We start from the raw sequence: 15466 nt of genomic DNA on the forward strand, positions 1-15466 counted from the left end.
AATGCCTTCAGGACACAAAGAAACTGGCGATTTTTCTTCAGCTAACAACTATAATTTTAGCTTTTAAAGAAAGTCAAGTGAGGCCACTTTCACAAACAGGAAAATTATCCCTTTGCCCTTCTCCTGCTTCCTTGCTGTGTTCACAGCCTGAGACCTCAAGGAAAAAGCCTCTCATGGCCCAAAAATTATCAAACTGATGAAAACAGATATTGAAAATGAGGGGCTTGGCCAGGGCCAGCCATTCACAAGCCTCTCATTTCTGAATATAGTTTATTTGTGAACTGTCCCCACTAAAATTTTAATAAGTGCATCCTTCAAACTCTGCTCCAGGTAGGTCCTGGAAGGGCTGAGCAGCCTGAATAGTAAAAACAAAACCAAAACCAAAACCAAAACAAAACCAAAAACAAAAAAACAAACAAACAAAAAAAAACACACAAAAAAACCCAAAAAAAACCAAACCAAAACAAAAAAAAACCCAAAAAACCAACTCGGCAGCAACATGCATTGGACTGATTTGATAAGTCAATGAACCAAACCACTGGGGATTTATCCAGCTCTGCAGAGAATGGAAAAGGATGCTCTGTGCAGGTTTGAGTGAGGCCAAGTGTGCGTGCCAAGTGTATTTTACAAAGCCTGTGAAATCAAACATTGTCATCCCAGGGGATTCCCCACGCTGTGTCACCAGCAGTGCTGCTCTGGGCTGGCTGTGGGAGCCTGGAAGTGCCATGGGAGAAGGGCCCAAAATGTTCCTTTCCCTCCCACTGAGCCCAGCATCCATGGATGGCATCACCTGCACACCCCATGGCCCCTGCAGCACCTGGGCATCAGCTGCAGCATCAGGTCAGGGTTCCCAGCTCTTGCTGCCACCAATAAACTCTGACACCTGCTCAGGTGTGCTCAGTCCTCCAGGAAATCTGCCTGGATGAGCAAAAAGAGAGAAGCAGGTGGAAGCATTGGCTTTCAGGGCAGCACAACAAAATGGAAGCACTGGGAGCTCCACTCTTTCTGGAGTCTTGATGTCTGTCAGAGGAAACTGTGGTTTGGGCAGCCAAAGCTGAGCCTCTGCCAGAGCCAGAAGGTTGGAGGTGTGCTGGGAAAAATGCCACCTCTTCTGATGTGCTTTTGGGGCACTGTCTGTGACACATCCCACCTCAACCACCCATCCCAGTGCTCATCCTGAGGACAGCATGCAGGGGAGGATGTGCCTGGAGTCAGGACAGAGAATGGCAGCTCCCAGAACAGTAATCTGGGTGGATGAATGCTGGAGGGGCATCCTGGGGGGATAATAGCCACAATAATGCTGAGGGGACATAAAAGCTCTTCATGCAATGTTATGAAGGAATGAAAACTCTGGCAGAACAATTAGACTGTAATTATGGGTTATTTAATATTCTGTGACATCTAAATGTCAACACCATAACTCTGTAACAACAAGCACTTGGTACAGCACACTCTGCACACCTGAGCACAGCCCTGGGAGAGCACAGCAGCCTCCAGCTCTGCTCCTGCTCCCCATCCATGCAGGCAGAGCCACGCCATGCAGCAGGGAGGAAACACGAGCCCACTCTCACTTGGTGTCAAGGTCTGGGCTTATGCCATGGCTGGATGTCACACCAAGCAGGTGTGACAAAATGGAGGGGACAAAATGCTCCAAGTCCTTGGTTGGCACTGGTGCAAACAGCCAGGAAACGTTGGAAATGGTGTCTGTAAAGTTCTTAATCACTGAGCTCCATCCCTGCATGTACACAGCTGACTAGGGCATAAAAGGATAGAAAAAAGCCTGACTAAAGCTGACCTCTCTGGTCCTGCTGCTGCAGATCTTCCCCCCAAAATGTCTCTGTTCCATCAGCCTTCACCCCTCAGAGCTGCTCTGGTTAGTCTGAAGGAAAAGATGGTGAAATTGCAGCAGCTCTTACTGCTCAGGGGCCTCCACCCAATTTGTGGTTTTTAGTTTTTTCTGTGTGCATTGCTCATTGCAGTGTCCAAGCAGAGGGCAAATCTTTCCCTGCTCTTAGAGGAATTTATTCTAATGCCAGAGAAATCTCCTTCCTTCCATCAGCCCCAGCAAGAGCACCATAGTCACCTCCTGCAGAGCCCAGAACCACACATGCATCACCAGCTGCTCCTGAGAGAGCAAAACTCACATGGTTTTAGGCATCTGTTTTTAGGAAAGGTCTAGATGGGACCAAAGTTCCTCCCTCCCTCACTGGGTTGTGAACCTGGCGTTGCTGATGCCCTGGCAGTGCAGAGCACAAAGCATTGAGCACAGGGAATATTTCTTCCCTCTCCTGGTAAAAGGAAAAGCTGATTCATCCCATCCCAGTCACAACCTTGGCTTGACCTGCTCCCTCCTATAATTCACAGAGTTCCCACTTTATTGTCGGAACAGCTTAATTCCTGATGCAAAAGAAGAAGCTTTCAGCCTTTCAACTTGGCTGCTTCAGTTTTTCAATCTACCTCAAATGAAAACCTCTCATCCAAGCTATGGATCACGCCTGGCTAGTCAGACCCCTGGCCTTTTCATTTTAAATCTCTTGGGAAATAAATTCACAGAATTGGTCTCTCTCCCTTCTCACATATGACAGCATCTCCCCAGGTTTCCAGGTGGGATGAGGAATTACGAAGTGTTCAACTGGAAAAGCACCTAGGTAAGAAATGTGTGAAATCCTGGTACTTCTTCATGTTCAGTTTGTATGTTGAAAACATTTCTTCTGGCAATTTAGTCTTTGCTCATCAGCAAAGAAATAGAGAACTGCCTCTGCCTCAGTCCTTGGGAAGGGCTTGGGATGGAGGGGAGCTGACTCCATTTCCTCAGCTTCTCCTCAACGTGCCAATGTTATCCTGTGAACCCCTGGGGTTTCTTTTTGAAGTTACACATCTCAGGGCTTCTCTGAGTACCTGCACACTGAGAATCAGTGATGTGCTCAGAGTTCAGGAAATCAGGGGACTGAGAAACATGCCTGGAGGATTATTGGTTTCTGTACCCACATTCCAGCTTCTAGCAGCCTTCTGGGATAACCAGTGTTGCTTCTACCTCATTTCCACTGGTTGTGTTGCAGGCTGAAAGCCAATTACTAACAATTCGGAAATTTTCTATTGCAAAATAGAGGCATTGAGTTCAGAGTGAAACCCTGACACAATCTGCAACTGAAAGAGCTAGAATTTGAGAAACTCCCACTATGAATCATATGCACAATGCTATGAAGTAGGTTTTTGCTTTTATTAATGTCCAGTAATATTTCCTTTTCTAAAATTTGTGCATGGAACTGTCTCTTCTCCATTGCAATTACAGTGCAAATACTCTAGATAGGATAAATGAAATAAAAGTGGAGTTTGCTTAAAAATCAGAAAATGCTTCTGGAGAAAGGTTTTTGTTTGCTTGCCTGTCTGCTCTGGTAGATGCAGATTTGTGGCTGCAAATGAGATCTTTCCTAGAGACTGTCTGAGCTGGATTATTTACTTGCACCTCAGCATATTAAGTCCATTCATTCTTGCCTTCCAGCCAGCCATGAGCAGGAACTTAGTATATGCTTTACCTAATATACCTGAGGCTGAGGAAATGGAGTCAGTTCAGCTCCATCCCTTCACTAAAATACACCACAAAATTCCAAGGGAATCAAGGGCTTCAAGGTAGAACTTGTCCTATGTGTGAGTGTCTTTCTGTCCCTGGGTTTGCAGTGGTGGAGAAAAAAGCAATCCATGGGCTTTTCACTCTTGTGATTAAAATTTTTATCTAGATAATTATGAAGCCTCAAATCTCAGTAAGTGCAAAGAAGAAACCAGGCAAGCAAAACTGTGTGTCCTTCCAGGCTGACAGCCCCTGACATGGTGTAACCCCGGGGAAGAATGGCAGCTGTGGGCACAGATCCAGGGCCACATCTCCTGGTGGCAGCTGCAGCAGATGTGAGTGGGTGACAATTCCCTGGCAGCAGGGCCATGGCATCAGCAAAGCTGGGGCCTGGCACTGGCACCACAGCCGGGAGTTTGGAGCCCATCACCAAAAGTTCCCCAGCCCCCTTGGGGCACCCCAGCCCACACCAACCTCTAACCCCAAATTTTCAACTTCACCAGCACCCAAACCCAGGAGCCAGGGGTGCTGAAACACTTCCCTGCAGCCAAGGACAGCTGGAAGGAGCAGCACTGACCAGCAGGGATGATCCCAAGGAGGGGTGGACAGTGACACAGGACAAAGCCTTGCTCCCCATTTCCTCTGCCTGTGGGAGGGGAGGGATGTGCTGTGTGAAAACTAAGAGCCCTAATGAGCAGGAGTGAGGGTGTGAGTGTGGAGGGGCTCTGAGGGATGAAAATCCCTCAGCAAATAATGAGACTTGTACATTGGTTCTACTTAATAAAAAATATGTGAATAAATTAACATTTCCTGCTGGATAATTTGCTCAGTATTTCTCTCTTGTACCATCAAGCAAACCTTGGCAAGGCAGCTCACCCCTCCAGTGGGCAATACAGCTTTATAATGGCAATGTTTTCTATTTTGTCACACCTTTATCTGGCTGAACAATGCCTCTCAGGGCAGCAGAGCAATTTCCAGCAGCTCTGCCTCCTCTGTCTGGGGAAAACAAGACAGCCCAATTCGGCACCAGGGACAACATGGCTGATGTCAAAAAGATAAGTCTTCCTGAGGAAAATCTCCTTTTCAAGCTGTTCTTGTTGGAAGACAACATGCTGCTGGGATGGTTTGCTGTCTGAAGGGCTTCTCTCCTCCCAGCTATTTGAACCCTCAGCTCCAGATAATTTTAGCTACTCAGTGGAAATCTTTTTGCTTTCACCCAAACAGAAGAGCACAGGGCATTTTCTACAGAAACACCATGACAAAGTCCACAGTTGCTGTAGAGGCACAAAGGTGCTTGGATTAATCAACAGAACAACAGGACATTAAAAACCCCAGGGAGATGAATTCACTAGGGTTTTGTAAGACAGATGCTTAAAAAATACAATTCAAACACACTTGTTTCAAGTACCACAGAAGATGAGAAAATTTAGTGCATCTGGAAGCAGCTACCACTTAATTTCTGTCATTTAATCTCATTGAGGTGCATTATGTCAAATAATTACCTTAGTGAAGACTTTAATGGAGGAAGGGAGGATAATAATAGACATGCTTTGAAGAAATGAAGCTGTGAAGTTGCTTAGTTTTTAACCTGGTCAGGATTTATCTCCCTCTCCTCTGGCTCCTACAGAGGTGTCCACTCTGTCTCTCCATCAAAAATAACACATTTCAGATGCTGTCCAAGTGTTGCATTTATGAGTTCAGACACAATAACAAAGTTTCTGAGCTTGAAACAACCCAAGAGCCCAATGTGAAGTCCAACCATTAGCCCAGCACTGCCAAGGGACTATTAAAACATGTCCCCAGCTCCACATCTATGTGTCATTTAAATCCCTCCAGAAATGGTGACCCTACCACTACCCTGAGCAGCCTCTGCCAGTGCTTGGTAAATCTTTAACAATTTTTTCCAATATCAAATCTAAACCTCTTCTGACACAATTTGAGGCTGTTTTCTCTCATCACTTCTTTGTTAAGGAGATTGACACCCAAATTGACCTTTATTGACTGTTCTCATTCTCTCTGAGGTCCTGCAGCTACTTTATTTATATTTCATTTTGAACAGCAATTTTGAAGAGATTTTGTAAAGCCCTCATGTGCTGATTTCCACCACCCATGCCCAGGACATGCCCCTCATGGTCATATTAATCTTGAATTTAATTCAGCAGGCTGAAGTGACACTTTCTTTGGTGAATAAACTATATTCTAAATTTATCTGGTTTACCCAGGTTTCTGTGCACAAAACCTGAAATGAACAACTCATTGAAAATTAAATTAATCAAGTCAAATGACTTGTCCTTTTTTTTTGCATGAAGGTATAACTTAACAAAGAAAGGCATCTGTACTTCTTCCAGCACAGATGTGGTGGAGAAGGTAAATGAGCTCCTCCCAGACCCCAACTCTTATCTATTTCTCAGTTAGCCTTGTCTAGTGCTGCAGATATGCAACAGCTGACTCCATGCCTTCTTCTAGATATTAAAATAACACAAAAGAAGGAAATGTAGCCCATTTTTCTCAAATTAATGCAAAAATGTGATATTTCAACTTTTTTCTTCTTCTTTTTAGTGTTTTTTCCCCAAGCTCCAAACACTTCTCTAACTCTGGAAAAACAAATGTTTGTTCCTGTGGCAGAAGCCTGTGCTGTGGTATCAGACATCCCCTTTCAGAGAGTTTTGCTCCTTCCTGTGCCTCCTGGAGAGTTTCCTGTACAGGTGGAGCGCTCTCTTCTCCTCCTGGCTCTGGAAGAAGGAGGCGGCGATGCTGCGGCACAGGCGCCGCGCGAAGGTTTCCAGGAACACGGTGCCATAGAGGATGCAGAAGAGCAGCCCCACCACGAGCAGCACAGAGGGCTTGGGAGGCGTGGGGGGGCTGATCCTGCAGTGGGCAGAGCTGAAGAGCAGATGATGGTGGTAGGTCTTGTTGAAGTCACTGAGCAGCAATGCCTCAGAAGGACGCCAGAAAATTTTGAATAGAAAGGGCATGATCCCTACTTCAGCCTGAAATAAAGAGGGTTAAAATGTAAATGGGGAGGGAAGACACCAAAACCAACTGATTACTACAGAAATATCTGCCTGGGGGTGTGGAGTCACTGTTAGAGCACAAGAGAAGGACACTGAAGGGTCTGATCACTTCAGGAGTAACAGTGCAATGTGTAGGTACTGAGCACTGGGCAAGGTGAGAGCCAGTCCTATCTGTCATCTTCATCCACTGGAACAGACACCAAAACAGGCATTCCCTGTGTGAGATTTATGGTGAAAGACACCATCCAGACCATGGGATTACTGGCTGAATATCTGAATATTAGAGACTTTTTCTAAGCCCTGACTGTTTTCCTGTAATTCCACTGTAAGCAGGTATCTGCACTAAGGATCCTGGGCTAGGGAAGGGGGCAAGCTGTGTGGCAGAAGAGGAAAGTTAAAACGCCAAACCAAAGAATATTGAATTAGAAACAGGGGGAGTTTGTGGGAGGGATTGCAGAGGGCAACAACAAAGCCAGCAAGCAGGGATTTCTACTGAAATGCCCACGCAATGGGATGAGGAGACATTCTCAGCGTTCACCAGCTGCCCTGAGCAGCTGAGGTTGTGCCACTGCCTCCTCCCCCAAGGGCTGCTGCTCATCCCACTGGCTGCTGGGGAGGGAAGTCAGGATTGTGTAAATAAGAGTACAAAGACTGCAATCCCCACCATTGAATGGACTCAGAGTGGGGTCCCCACACAGGGCAGGGCAGGGCAGGACACCCCAGCTCTCACCTTGTATTTGATGCTGAGGGTGACGGGCACGGCAGAGAACTGAGCTGCCTTTCTCACTGCCGTGTCTGCCACGCTGAACGCAAAGTGGTCCATGGCCACCACCACCAGCATCAGCATCAGGGCCACCGTGACCAGCATGGCTTGCACGAGGCACAGCACCACTTCTTCCCTGGACAGCTTCAAGCCTGTAGGTCGGATGAGTTTTTTGGATGAGCCCACCAGGAGATGAGCTGCTCTTCTGTCCACGGCTAAACGTTCCAGCTTCTTGGTGATGTAAAAATTGTCAAAGCTGAGGTTGGTGAGATAATTTTTCAAATACCAGGTGGACTCAAAACAGAGATAGAGCATGAAGAAACCAGCAGCAAGTCTGTTGGCTACTCGTACAGAGTCTTTGACCAGTACCTCAGCAGACAAGAACTCTCTGCTAATTTTTTCACCAGCAAGGTGCATTTTTTGGTAAATCAAGGAGCTGTTCTGAAGCAATGAAAAGCGAAAATGTCCATTCATAGGCTTATGCATGGAAGGAATGGCTTCTTGGACTGCATCCCCAAACTCCCAGGAAACTTTCTCTAGCAAGGCCGTTGAGTTCAGAAGGCTGTCAGAGGAATTTTTGCAGATGCACTGAATCACCTGCAGTATGGTTTTAATGTTGCTTATGATGTTGGGTGTTATGTTCACCGCTGCGATCATGATGCAGGTCGAGAAGAGAAGCTTCCGGCCCTGCTTGGTGCCCAACGTGGGCATGATCATGCTGAAGACACAACGGGCAGGGTGCACCAAAAGGAGAGTCAGGAGAAGGAGCAGGCTGAAGGAGATGGCCATGGCAATGGAGAGGTGCCAGGAGTACTCCAGGGAAGCAAACATCCAGTTGTAAAAGAGGCCTCCTATCACTGCTGTAATGCAGGAACACTGCAGAAACAAGGTCCATAGCTCTCTGCCATTTGCTGGGACAGGTTTGGAGTAAATCCACCACAGGTCTGCCATAGTTCTGTGCACCTTTGGGAACAGAAAGTCTTCACAGTAAACACGAGCTCTCACCCTGCAAAAACAAGTACCTGTGTGTTAGCAGAGGAAGTTCCTAAACACTGATTAGGGGACTTTCTTGAGATGATCACTTAGGGGGGTTTATATTGTCCTCCTCTGGGTGCCTCTGGTCTCACCCTTCTCCACTTCCCTGCTAACTTCCCTGAGTAGCTGGGGCTGAGATCTCCCCTGGAAGCAGCAGGACAGGTTTATTGAAAAATAAATCCTAAGTGTGATGCAACTATTCCTCTATTAATGCAAGCACAGGAAAACATTGTGTTATTCTATAAAAACCATAACAGATTCTGAGGGGTCACCTCATTGACAGTGGTTGAGGCTTTAATGCTTACTTAGAGGATGTTGGAGGAAAGAGGAGGCTACTGGCTTCTGTGGAAATGGTTAGACCAGCTCTGTATTTCAAAGGTTTTACATGGACAAGAAGCAGTTGAATGGTGCTCTTCCTGCCTCTTAAAAGGAGGCCAAGCACAAATCTACATGTTTAAGGGTGACAAACAGAGAAAACAGTTTCACACTGAAGCTGCAGTGCCAGAGGAACTCTCCAAGGAAAAGAATTTGGCCACTACATATAGGATGAGATGTCCCATAAAGCTATGCAAATGTCTAATTGAAACAAACATTTGGGAAAAAATATCATTTCTCAGGTCTCACATCTGGAGTGACTCTTCATAAACCAGAAAACCTGTAGGGGAGAAGAGCCTGGCCCGAGGGTTAAACCCAGCCAGGCAATCTTAGTCTCCCACTGCTGGACACCAGCCTCAGCTATCCTTTGAGGGACAATTTTAACTAGGAAAGAGGGTTTTCTGTGAAAAAGCCATACAATAGCTATCAAGACAGAGGAACAGACAGGGATAAAGCTGTCTCTACGTACCCAGTGGCAGTGAGGTGCCCCAGACTTGCCCGAAAACTTTCCATGTTCCAGTGCCTTCTTGCTCTGAGAGAGGATCCTGGATGTGGCTGTTGGGAGAGGCAGGGTAGGAAACCAAGGCAGCACCAAAGAACCAGGGCTCAAAACCCAGGATGTTTTAAGAGATCAGCAGCACTGGCAATCCCTGAAGTGTGCAAAACCTGGAGAGTGAAGCCTGGGGAATAACAGCACCACAGAACAGTGCCAGGATGCACAGCACTGCTTGGGCTTTACACTTTTTCTGGTCTTATCCTTATTGCAGAGAAGGCTTATTTTAATGACACGTAGGTGAAAAAAAATTAGTCAGTGACACATGGGCTGACGAAGATGGAACAAGGATCATATGGAACCTGGGGTGTCATCATTCCATGTGGGGAAATCAGATGACTACTCCTCACACTGCCCACTAGCAAGCAGGGCTGGCATCTCTCTCAGAGTGAAAGGGACCTTTTCCTCTTTCAGACATCAGTCATGGCACAAAAGGCACAGCAGGATTCAGCAACCCAGTTGGTAACTGCTCATCAGTTCTGGCAGGCTGCTGCTTCCTGCTGAAACTGTGTGCAGGGCTCACAAATGGCTTCAAGACTCTTCTCACAGCCCTAGCAGAGGAAGAGGAAGTTTCAGTCTTGAACCTTTCTGAATTCCCAGTAGCCAGCAAATCCACTGCAGAGAAAACCCAGCCACAGTCAGGATTTCCAAAGTGTTGAGAAGCTCCCAGATGTACAGGCCAGGACGTGCAGTCCCCAAGGGACCAACCTGCCTGGCCCCCAGGATGTGCCCAGCAGAGCTCCAGCCACCAACCCTGCTCACCTGGAGATGGGGACCAGCCACAGTGTTTGCTCCTCAGTGATGAGCTCAGGGGTCACAGGAGCCTTCCCTGGCTCCCACCAAACCTGCCCCTTGGCCAGATGCTCCCATGCTAAGCCACCACTTGTGGGCAAAGGTGACACAGTCACCCAGCTGCCATGGAGCCCATCCCCTAAGGGGACCCGCTGTCCCAAGCCAAGCCCTCCCACCAACTGGGAACCACCCGGGGTGTTCTCATGCTCCCCTGGGTGGGAAAGGGCAAAGGGCTCAAGGTCAGCCCTGTCCCAGCACCTTCCCTGGGGACGTGGCTGGATCCCACAGCAGTGGCAGGAACTGGAGGACAAGGAATGACGAGCATAGAAGGCAGAGCAAACCTCTGCCTGCTTCCTCTGCCCTTCCTGCAGGAAGCAGGTCCCTTGTGCCCTTGCTGCTCCACTCAGCAGCTCCATTTTATAGCTGAGGGTTTTGTTTTTCCTGTGTGCCTGGTGGAGCAAAGCTTTCCTCGTGGTGCCCTGGAGCACAGGGGCCAGATGGGAAACTCTGCCTGGCTCCAGCTGGGAAGAGGCACCAGCCAGGCGGGCAGGAAAGAAAGTGCTGTTTGTTTGGAGCATCCATAGCAATTGCTTGCACAGGCCATGAATTAGGTCTTTAATTCAATGTGCACACTGGAAGGGACTAACCCAAAGACCCATAGTTGGGTCCTGCAAGGCTCATCAGCTTCTTCTACAACTAAACTCCTTTCTTGTTCTACTTCAGGGTGAACTGGTGTTAGCATCAGCCCCTGGGACCCCATCCAGGCTATGCAGGCAGCTTTCTGGGGCAGAAAAAGAAATAAATTTAGCAATAGGCTATAAAGAACAAAAGCCTCTCAAGTCTGCAACATTGTGGTGTTTTCCGAGTCTGCTACACCATCTGGCAAAGGCACCTGGGGTCTGTGGGACACTGAGCAGTAACTCTGGCAGCCCCAAGAAGTGTTTGTTTGAACTTAGATTTTTTTCCTCTGTCTCTATCAAAATTGTTGTCTGTCAGCTGGACCTACAGCAAGGGCATAAATCTGTGAAAGCTTTGAGTTTATACTGTGAACAACCCATAAGTGAGCTAGAAACCTAAATGCCTTACCTTGCTCAGAATACAATGAAGAATATTGTTTTGCCAAAAAAAAAACAAAAAAAAAAAAAACAAAAAAACCACAGCAGCAACAAAAAACCTGAATACCAGCATGTGTGTTCATAGGGATACCTGGGAGATGAAGGCTGGGAGTGGGAAAGGGACAGGACCACACATCGCAGCAAAGCAACTGTGACATCTTGTGGTCACACTCTGCTCAAGGACCCTGAGGTCTGGCTCATTTTGGTTCTGCAAAAAAAATACTCTGTGGTTGGGAGAGTTCAGAGATAAGGAGGAACACTGTCCTCCCAGGATGCTCCAAGGTGCCTTTTCCCACCCTGTGTCGTTTCCAGATGGTAGAAAAGGAATTTGCTTTCTTGACGAGCTCCAGTCTCTGTAGAGCCCAAGCTCTAAAATTTTATAACATCACCAATTTTGATCTTTTAACACTACAGGAGGAACCTGAGCCCCACATGGCTGTGAGCAGCTTGCTGGAAGTGTGAGACAGCAGAGAATTCCTTTGGCATCATTGCCAGGAATCAGAGCCTGGCTTTACCTGGAGTAGGGATGAGCACTGAGCTTGTACTCACCAGGACAGGGATTTAAATTCAGTTCTGAGTGCAGACTGCAGTGTTTGGGGTGGTGCCAAGACACCTGCAAGTTCAGCCTGTGGTGACAGTGTCACCTTGTCACGGTGACAGGGATGAGGGGGGTGTGCAACGCTGTATCCCAGGCAGAGGGTAGGCTAAATGAACTATACAGCTTCAGAAAATGGCTGGAGAAAGAAAATAAACGAAGGGCTAAAATATAATTATTTAAGTCTGAAGATAATTCTTCATGGCAGTATCATCAGCACCTGTTGATCATGTTATTCTGCCCATTTAAGAACTTGATGATGTGAGAAAGGTTAACTAATTAGGGGTGGCTCTTTTTTTGTTAAAATCACTTGCAAATGAAAGACAGTAACACAGAGCCAGATCATGTCTTCTTAGGTTACTACTGTAGAAATATAGAAAAATCCCAGCAATATCCTTTATGAGGGATAAATGTGGTAAGGGAAACAAGGCTATCTGACCTGTAATAACTAAATTCCCTATCATGCTGGACTTTGTTTCACGACTCTTTTCCTGCCTCTCCTGAAATTCCAGCATCGCTGCTGAGTGCAAACTGAGGAGCACAGCTCTGGAATCACTCCCTGCTGTAAGGACCCACAGAGCAGCTCCTCTGTGTGAACAGTTTGTAAAGCAACTCAAATGCTTCTGGGATAAAAGACAACGATGAAATGCTTTTCTACTATAAATAAACTAACATTATTTTCTTCCAAATGTCTCAGGAGAACATATGGATGTTAGTCCAGGACTTGATGGGGAACATCAAAGGAGTAAAGCAGAGATATTCTGGATGTTGAATTTCAATGAGTGGCATTTCCTGTTAATTAAAATTCACAAGGAGGCTGCTAATGTGAATGGCTTTTGTGATGGTTGTTGGATTTTTACATTCCTAGAGAAATGGTGCATAGGCAAACAAGGTTCCATTGAAATAACACAGTCAAAGTTATAGAAGGTTACTACAGCACTTGAAATACCCTTTCCTGGGAATTTTCATATCTCTACACATATCACAGACCCTTCAAGACTAATGGGGTTGACTTGCCATTAAAGGCTGCTTTTGGCAAATCGACTAGCAGCAGCAAATGGAATCAGAAAATATTCATGCAGGCCTGTTCACCTTTGAACCCCAGATATAATAAATCTTAAAATCTCAGCTTAAAAAAAATCATTAAAACTCAAGCATGCCAGACTAGTCTTACTCTCACAGAGGCCTGGGTATAAAAGAGCAGAATTGGGTAATGCTATCGTCCACATGCCTTAAATCAGATCCTCTGGGGAGCCCTGGGAAACACAGGGGCTTCAGACAGAGCTGGCAAACACGTCTTGGACTAAAGAGGTTTAGGATCCAGGTGCTTCTTACACCTTTCCCAGGTGTGCCAAGGCCTCATTGTGGACCTTGGTAAATCACTGGTCCCCTCTCTGCCTCAGTTTCCCACGTTGGCACAGAGATCACAACCCTGCCCTGGCTGCATTTGTGCAATACTTCCTGGTCCCTGGATAGACAATGCCACAGGCATGCCAGGACACTGGAAGTGATTTTTGGAGACTACTACACAAACTCAGCTCTGCTTTCAAGCCAAAGAAAACCATCCTGGATTCGATCACCTAGGATGCACCAAGTCAGAGCTGAGACCATAAACAAACCTGCAGCCCCAACACCTGAGAGGGAGCAGGACTGGGTGTTACCCTTTGGAACTGGGTGATCCCAGAGCCCTTGCTGCCTGTCCTCCAGGCTGCAGGGACAGAGCAGCTCTGTGCCTGTGGATGATGAGCATCCCTGCAGCAGCAGCGGCTCAGGGCAGCGGGACCGCGGGGCTCCTTCCTGCGGGCACAGCCTGTTCCCTGTTCCCTGTTTGTTCCCCGTTTGTTCCCCGTTTGTTCCCTGTTTGTTCCCTGTTTGTTCCCTGTTCCCTGGCCCGGGACAGCAATCCTGTGCTGTTCACGGACAGCTGGCTGAGAAAGCAAACTGCAGGGAGCAATTTTCCCTTCCCATTCAGCCCACCTTTGCTAAGGCATGACGAGGAGCATCCAAGCAGAACGGCAGTGCCCAAACCCAGCCCAGCCCAGCAGACAGGGATCTGGGCTATGCTCAAAGGCTCATGAGCAGAGCAGCCCTGAGATGCTGGGCCAGGGGTTTTCCCATTGCTCCACTGTTTAACACTGCTCTCATGCTCCTCCTGGAGATCCACTGCTCAAATCAAGGATGAAGCTGGAGCAAGGGGAGGCTTGGGCTTTGTTTTCCTCCCCTCAAACTACAGAGCAAACAGGACCATGTGACATGCTAACCAACGTGCTTTATTTTAAGTTTTCCACAATTATTAAGGATTTTGTTTGAACATTAAGGATATTTTTTTTTTTAAAAGCGTGATTGATCAAAGTTTCACATTCAATTGGTTTTGGCAATTTCAGATCAACTCCTTCGAGTTCCCACCTGTCAGATCACCCCAGGGTGACCCCCATAAGGTAACCCCTGCAGCATCAGCTGGTGAACATCTCCCTGCCAGCCCTCCTACCTGACCCTGGGGGTTATCAGCAGCACAGGAGCAGGGGGATACACTGGATCCCTACCCTGGGCCAGTTCATCTTGTCAGCACCACCAATTTACATTGTCAGAGAAACTGGTCCCAGCACAGGGATCCAGTCATTCACCTTCCATAAAACAGGAATCAGATCTTTTATCATTCAATCATGAATTTCAATGACTGACGATTTAAGTTTAATATCTTATATTCTTACAGAAAATAAAAATAATTGGATAAAATGGTGATTAAAATCACAGTCAATTTGCAATGCTTTCATTGAAAGTAACCCAAGCAATCTGATTTAAAAAGACGTTAAGAATCAAAGCCTATTTTTTAAGAAATGTCAATAATATTCCAATGCAACTTGTCCACTGACCTGTGACTCAGCGGGTCATTTGTGAGTGAGTAAATCTCACAGCCTAAGACTGGCCACAGTTAGCAATGGTGAAACACCACCAATGTCCAGAGTTACGTCAGAAATTCATTTGGTCCCAAACCCCCATCCGTGTACTCAGTGCAAAGAACCAGGCAGCAATCGCTGTCCCAGGTTTTCAAACCATAGAACATGTTTGGAAACAAACTGTGGCCTTCCAGTTTCCAAAGCATGGAGCAATGCACTGAGTCCTACCAACACATCTCCTGAGTCATCCCTTCACACACAAACGTGAAGAAATGGTCTTCATCCTCCATGAGAGAATTACTCATGAGATAGCAACGAGACCCCAGCCTCACACCCTGCCAGAAGCACCCAGCCACGCCGCCTTCTCCCTGGCCAGATTCTGATTCACTCACTCACATTGGGTTGCACATAAATAATCCAGTTGCCTCCACCCTGTTGCCAGGGCTGCTTTCCAAAACGAGGTAGGGTATCAGAAGCTTGAGCAGCAAAGCTCGTCAGCTCTCATGGGGGGACAGGCATCTACCCAAAGATGCTCCATGCTTACAGGTTGTCCATTTAACAACCACCTGTGACAGAAGGACTCTGGAAGAGTCAGATTTGTACCTGCAAAAGGTGGGGAAAGATCTCCAGAGACAATAACAAATGGATGTTGGGGCACTGACCAGAATTTCTAAAAATAAAATTAAACCAGAAGGTCCCACACAGTGTGAGTGGCCACGTGGTTTTTCCTCCTGTGCAAACTCTGATGATTCCAGTGCC

The 15466-nt window shown here is 46.9% G+C and overlaps 1 protein-coding gene across 1 annotated transcript; it reads right to left on the bottom strand.

Moving 5' to 3' along the window:
* Positions 1 to 1362: 1362 nt before the first annotated feature.
* Positions 1363 to 13924, bottom strand: OCSTAMP (osteoclast stimulatory transmembrane protein). The gene is made up of 3 exons (XM_085558043.1): positions 9225 to 13924; positions 7313 to 8351; positions 1363 to 6558 (listed from the first exon to the last, which is right to left on the bottom strand). The coding sequence occupies exons 1-3, from the start codon at positions 9266 to 9268 to the stop codon at positions 6211 to 6213; spliced, it is 1431 nt and encodes a 476-aa protein (XP_085414169.1). The 5' UTR covers positions 9269 to 13924; the 3' UTR covers positions 1363 to 6210.
* Between the last annotated feature and the right edge of the window lie 1542 nt (positions 13925 to 15466).

Source organism: Lonchura striata, chromosome 20 (genome assembly GCF_050655825.1).
Source record: "Lonchura striata isolate lonStrDom1 chromosome 20, ASM5065582v1, whole genome shotgun sequence".
Taxonomy (NCBI): Eukaryota; Metazoa; Chordata; class Aves; order Passeriformes; family Estrildidae; genus Lonchura; species Lonchura striata.

Coding starts and splice junctions, on each gene's coding strand:
- OCSTAMP (XM_085558043.1), bottom strand. CDS start 9,268: ATGGAAAGTTTTCGGGCAAGTCTGGGGCACCTCACTGCCACTGG. Junction 8,352..9,224: donor GGGCACCTCACTGCCACTGG/GTACGTAGAGAC, acceptor TTGTTTTTGCAG/GGTGAGAGCTCGTGTTTACT. Junction 6,559..7,312: donor CCCTCAGCATCAAATACAAG/GTGAGAGCTGGG, acceptor TCTTTATTTCAG/GCTGAAGTAGGGATCATGCC.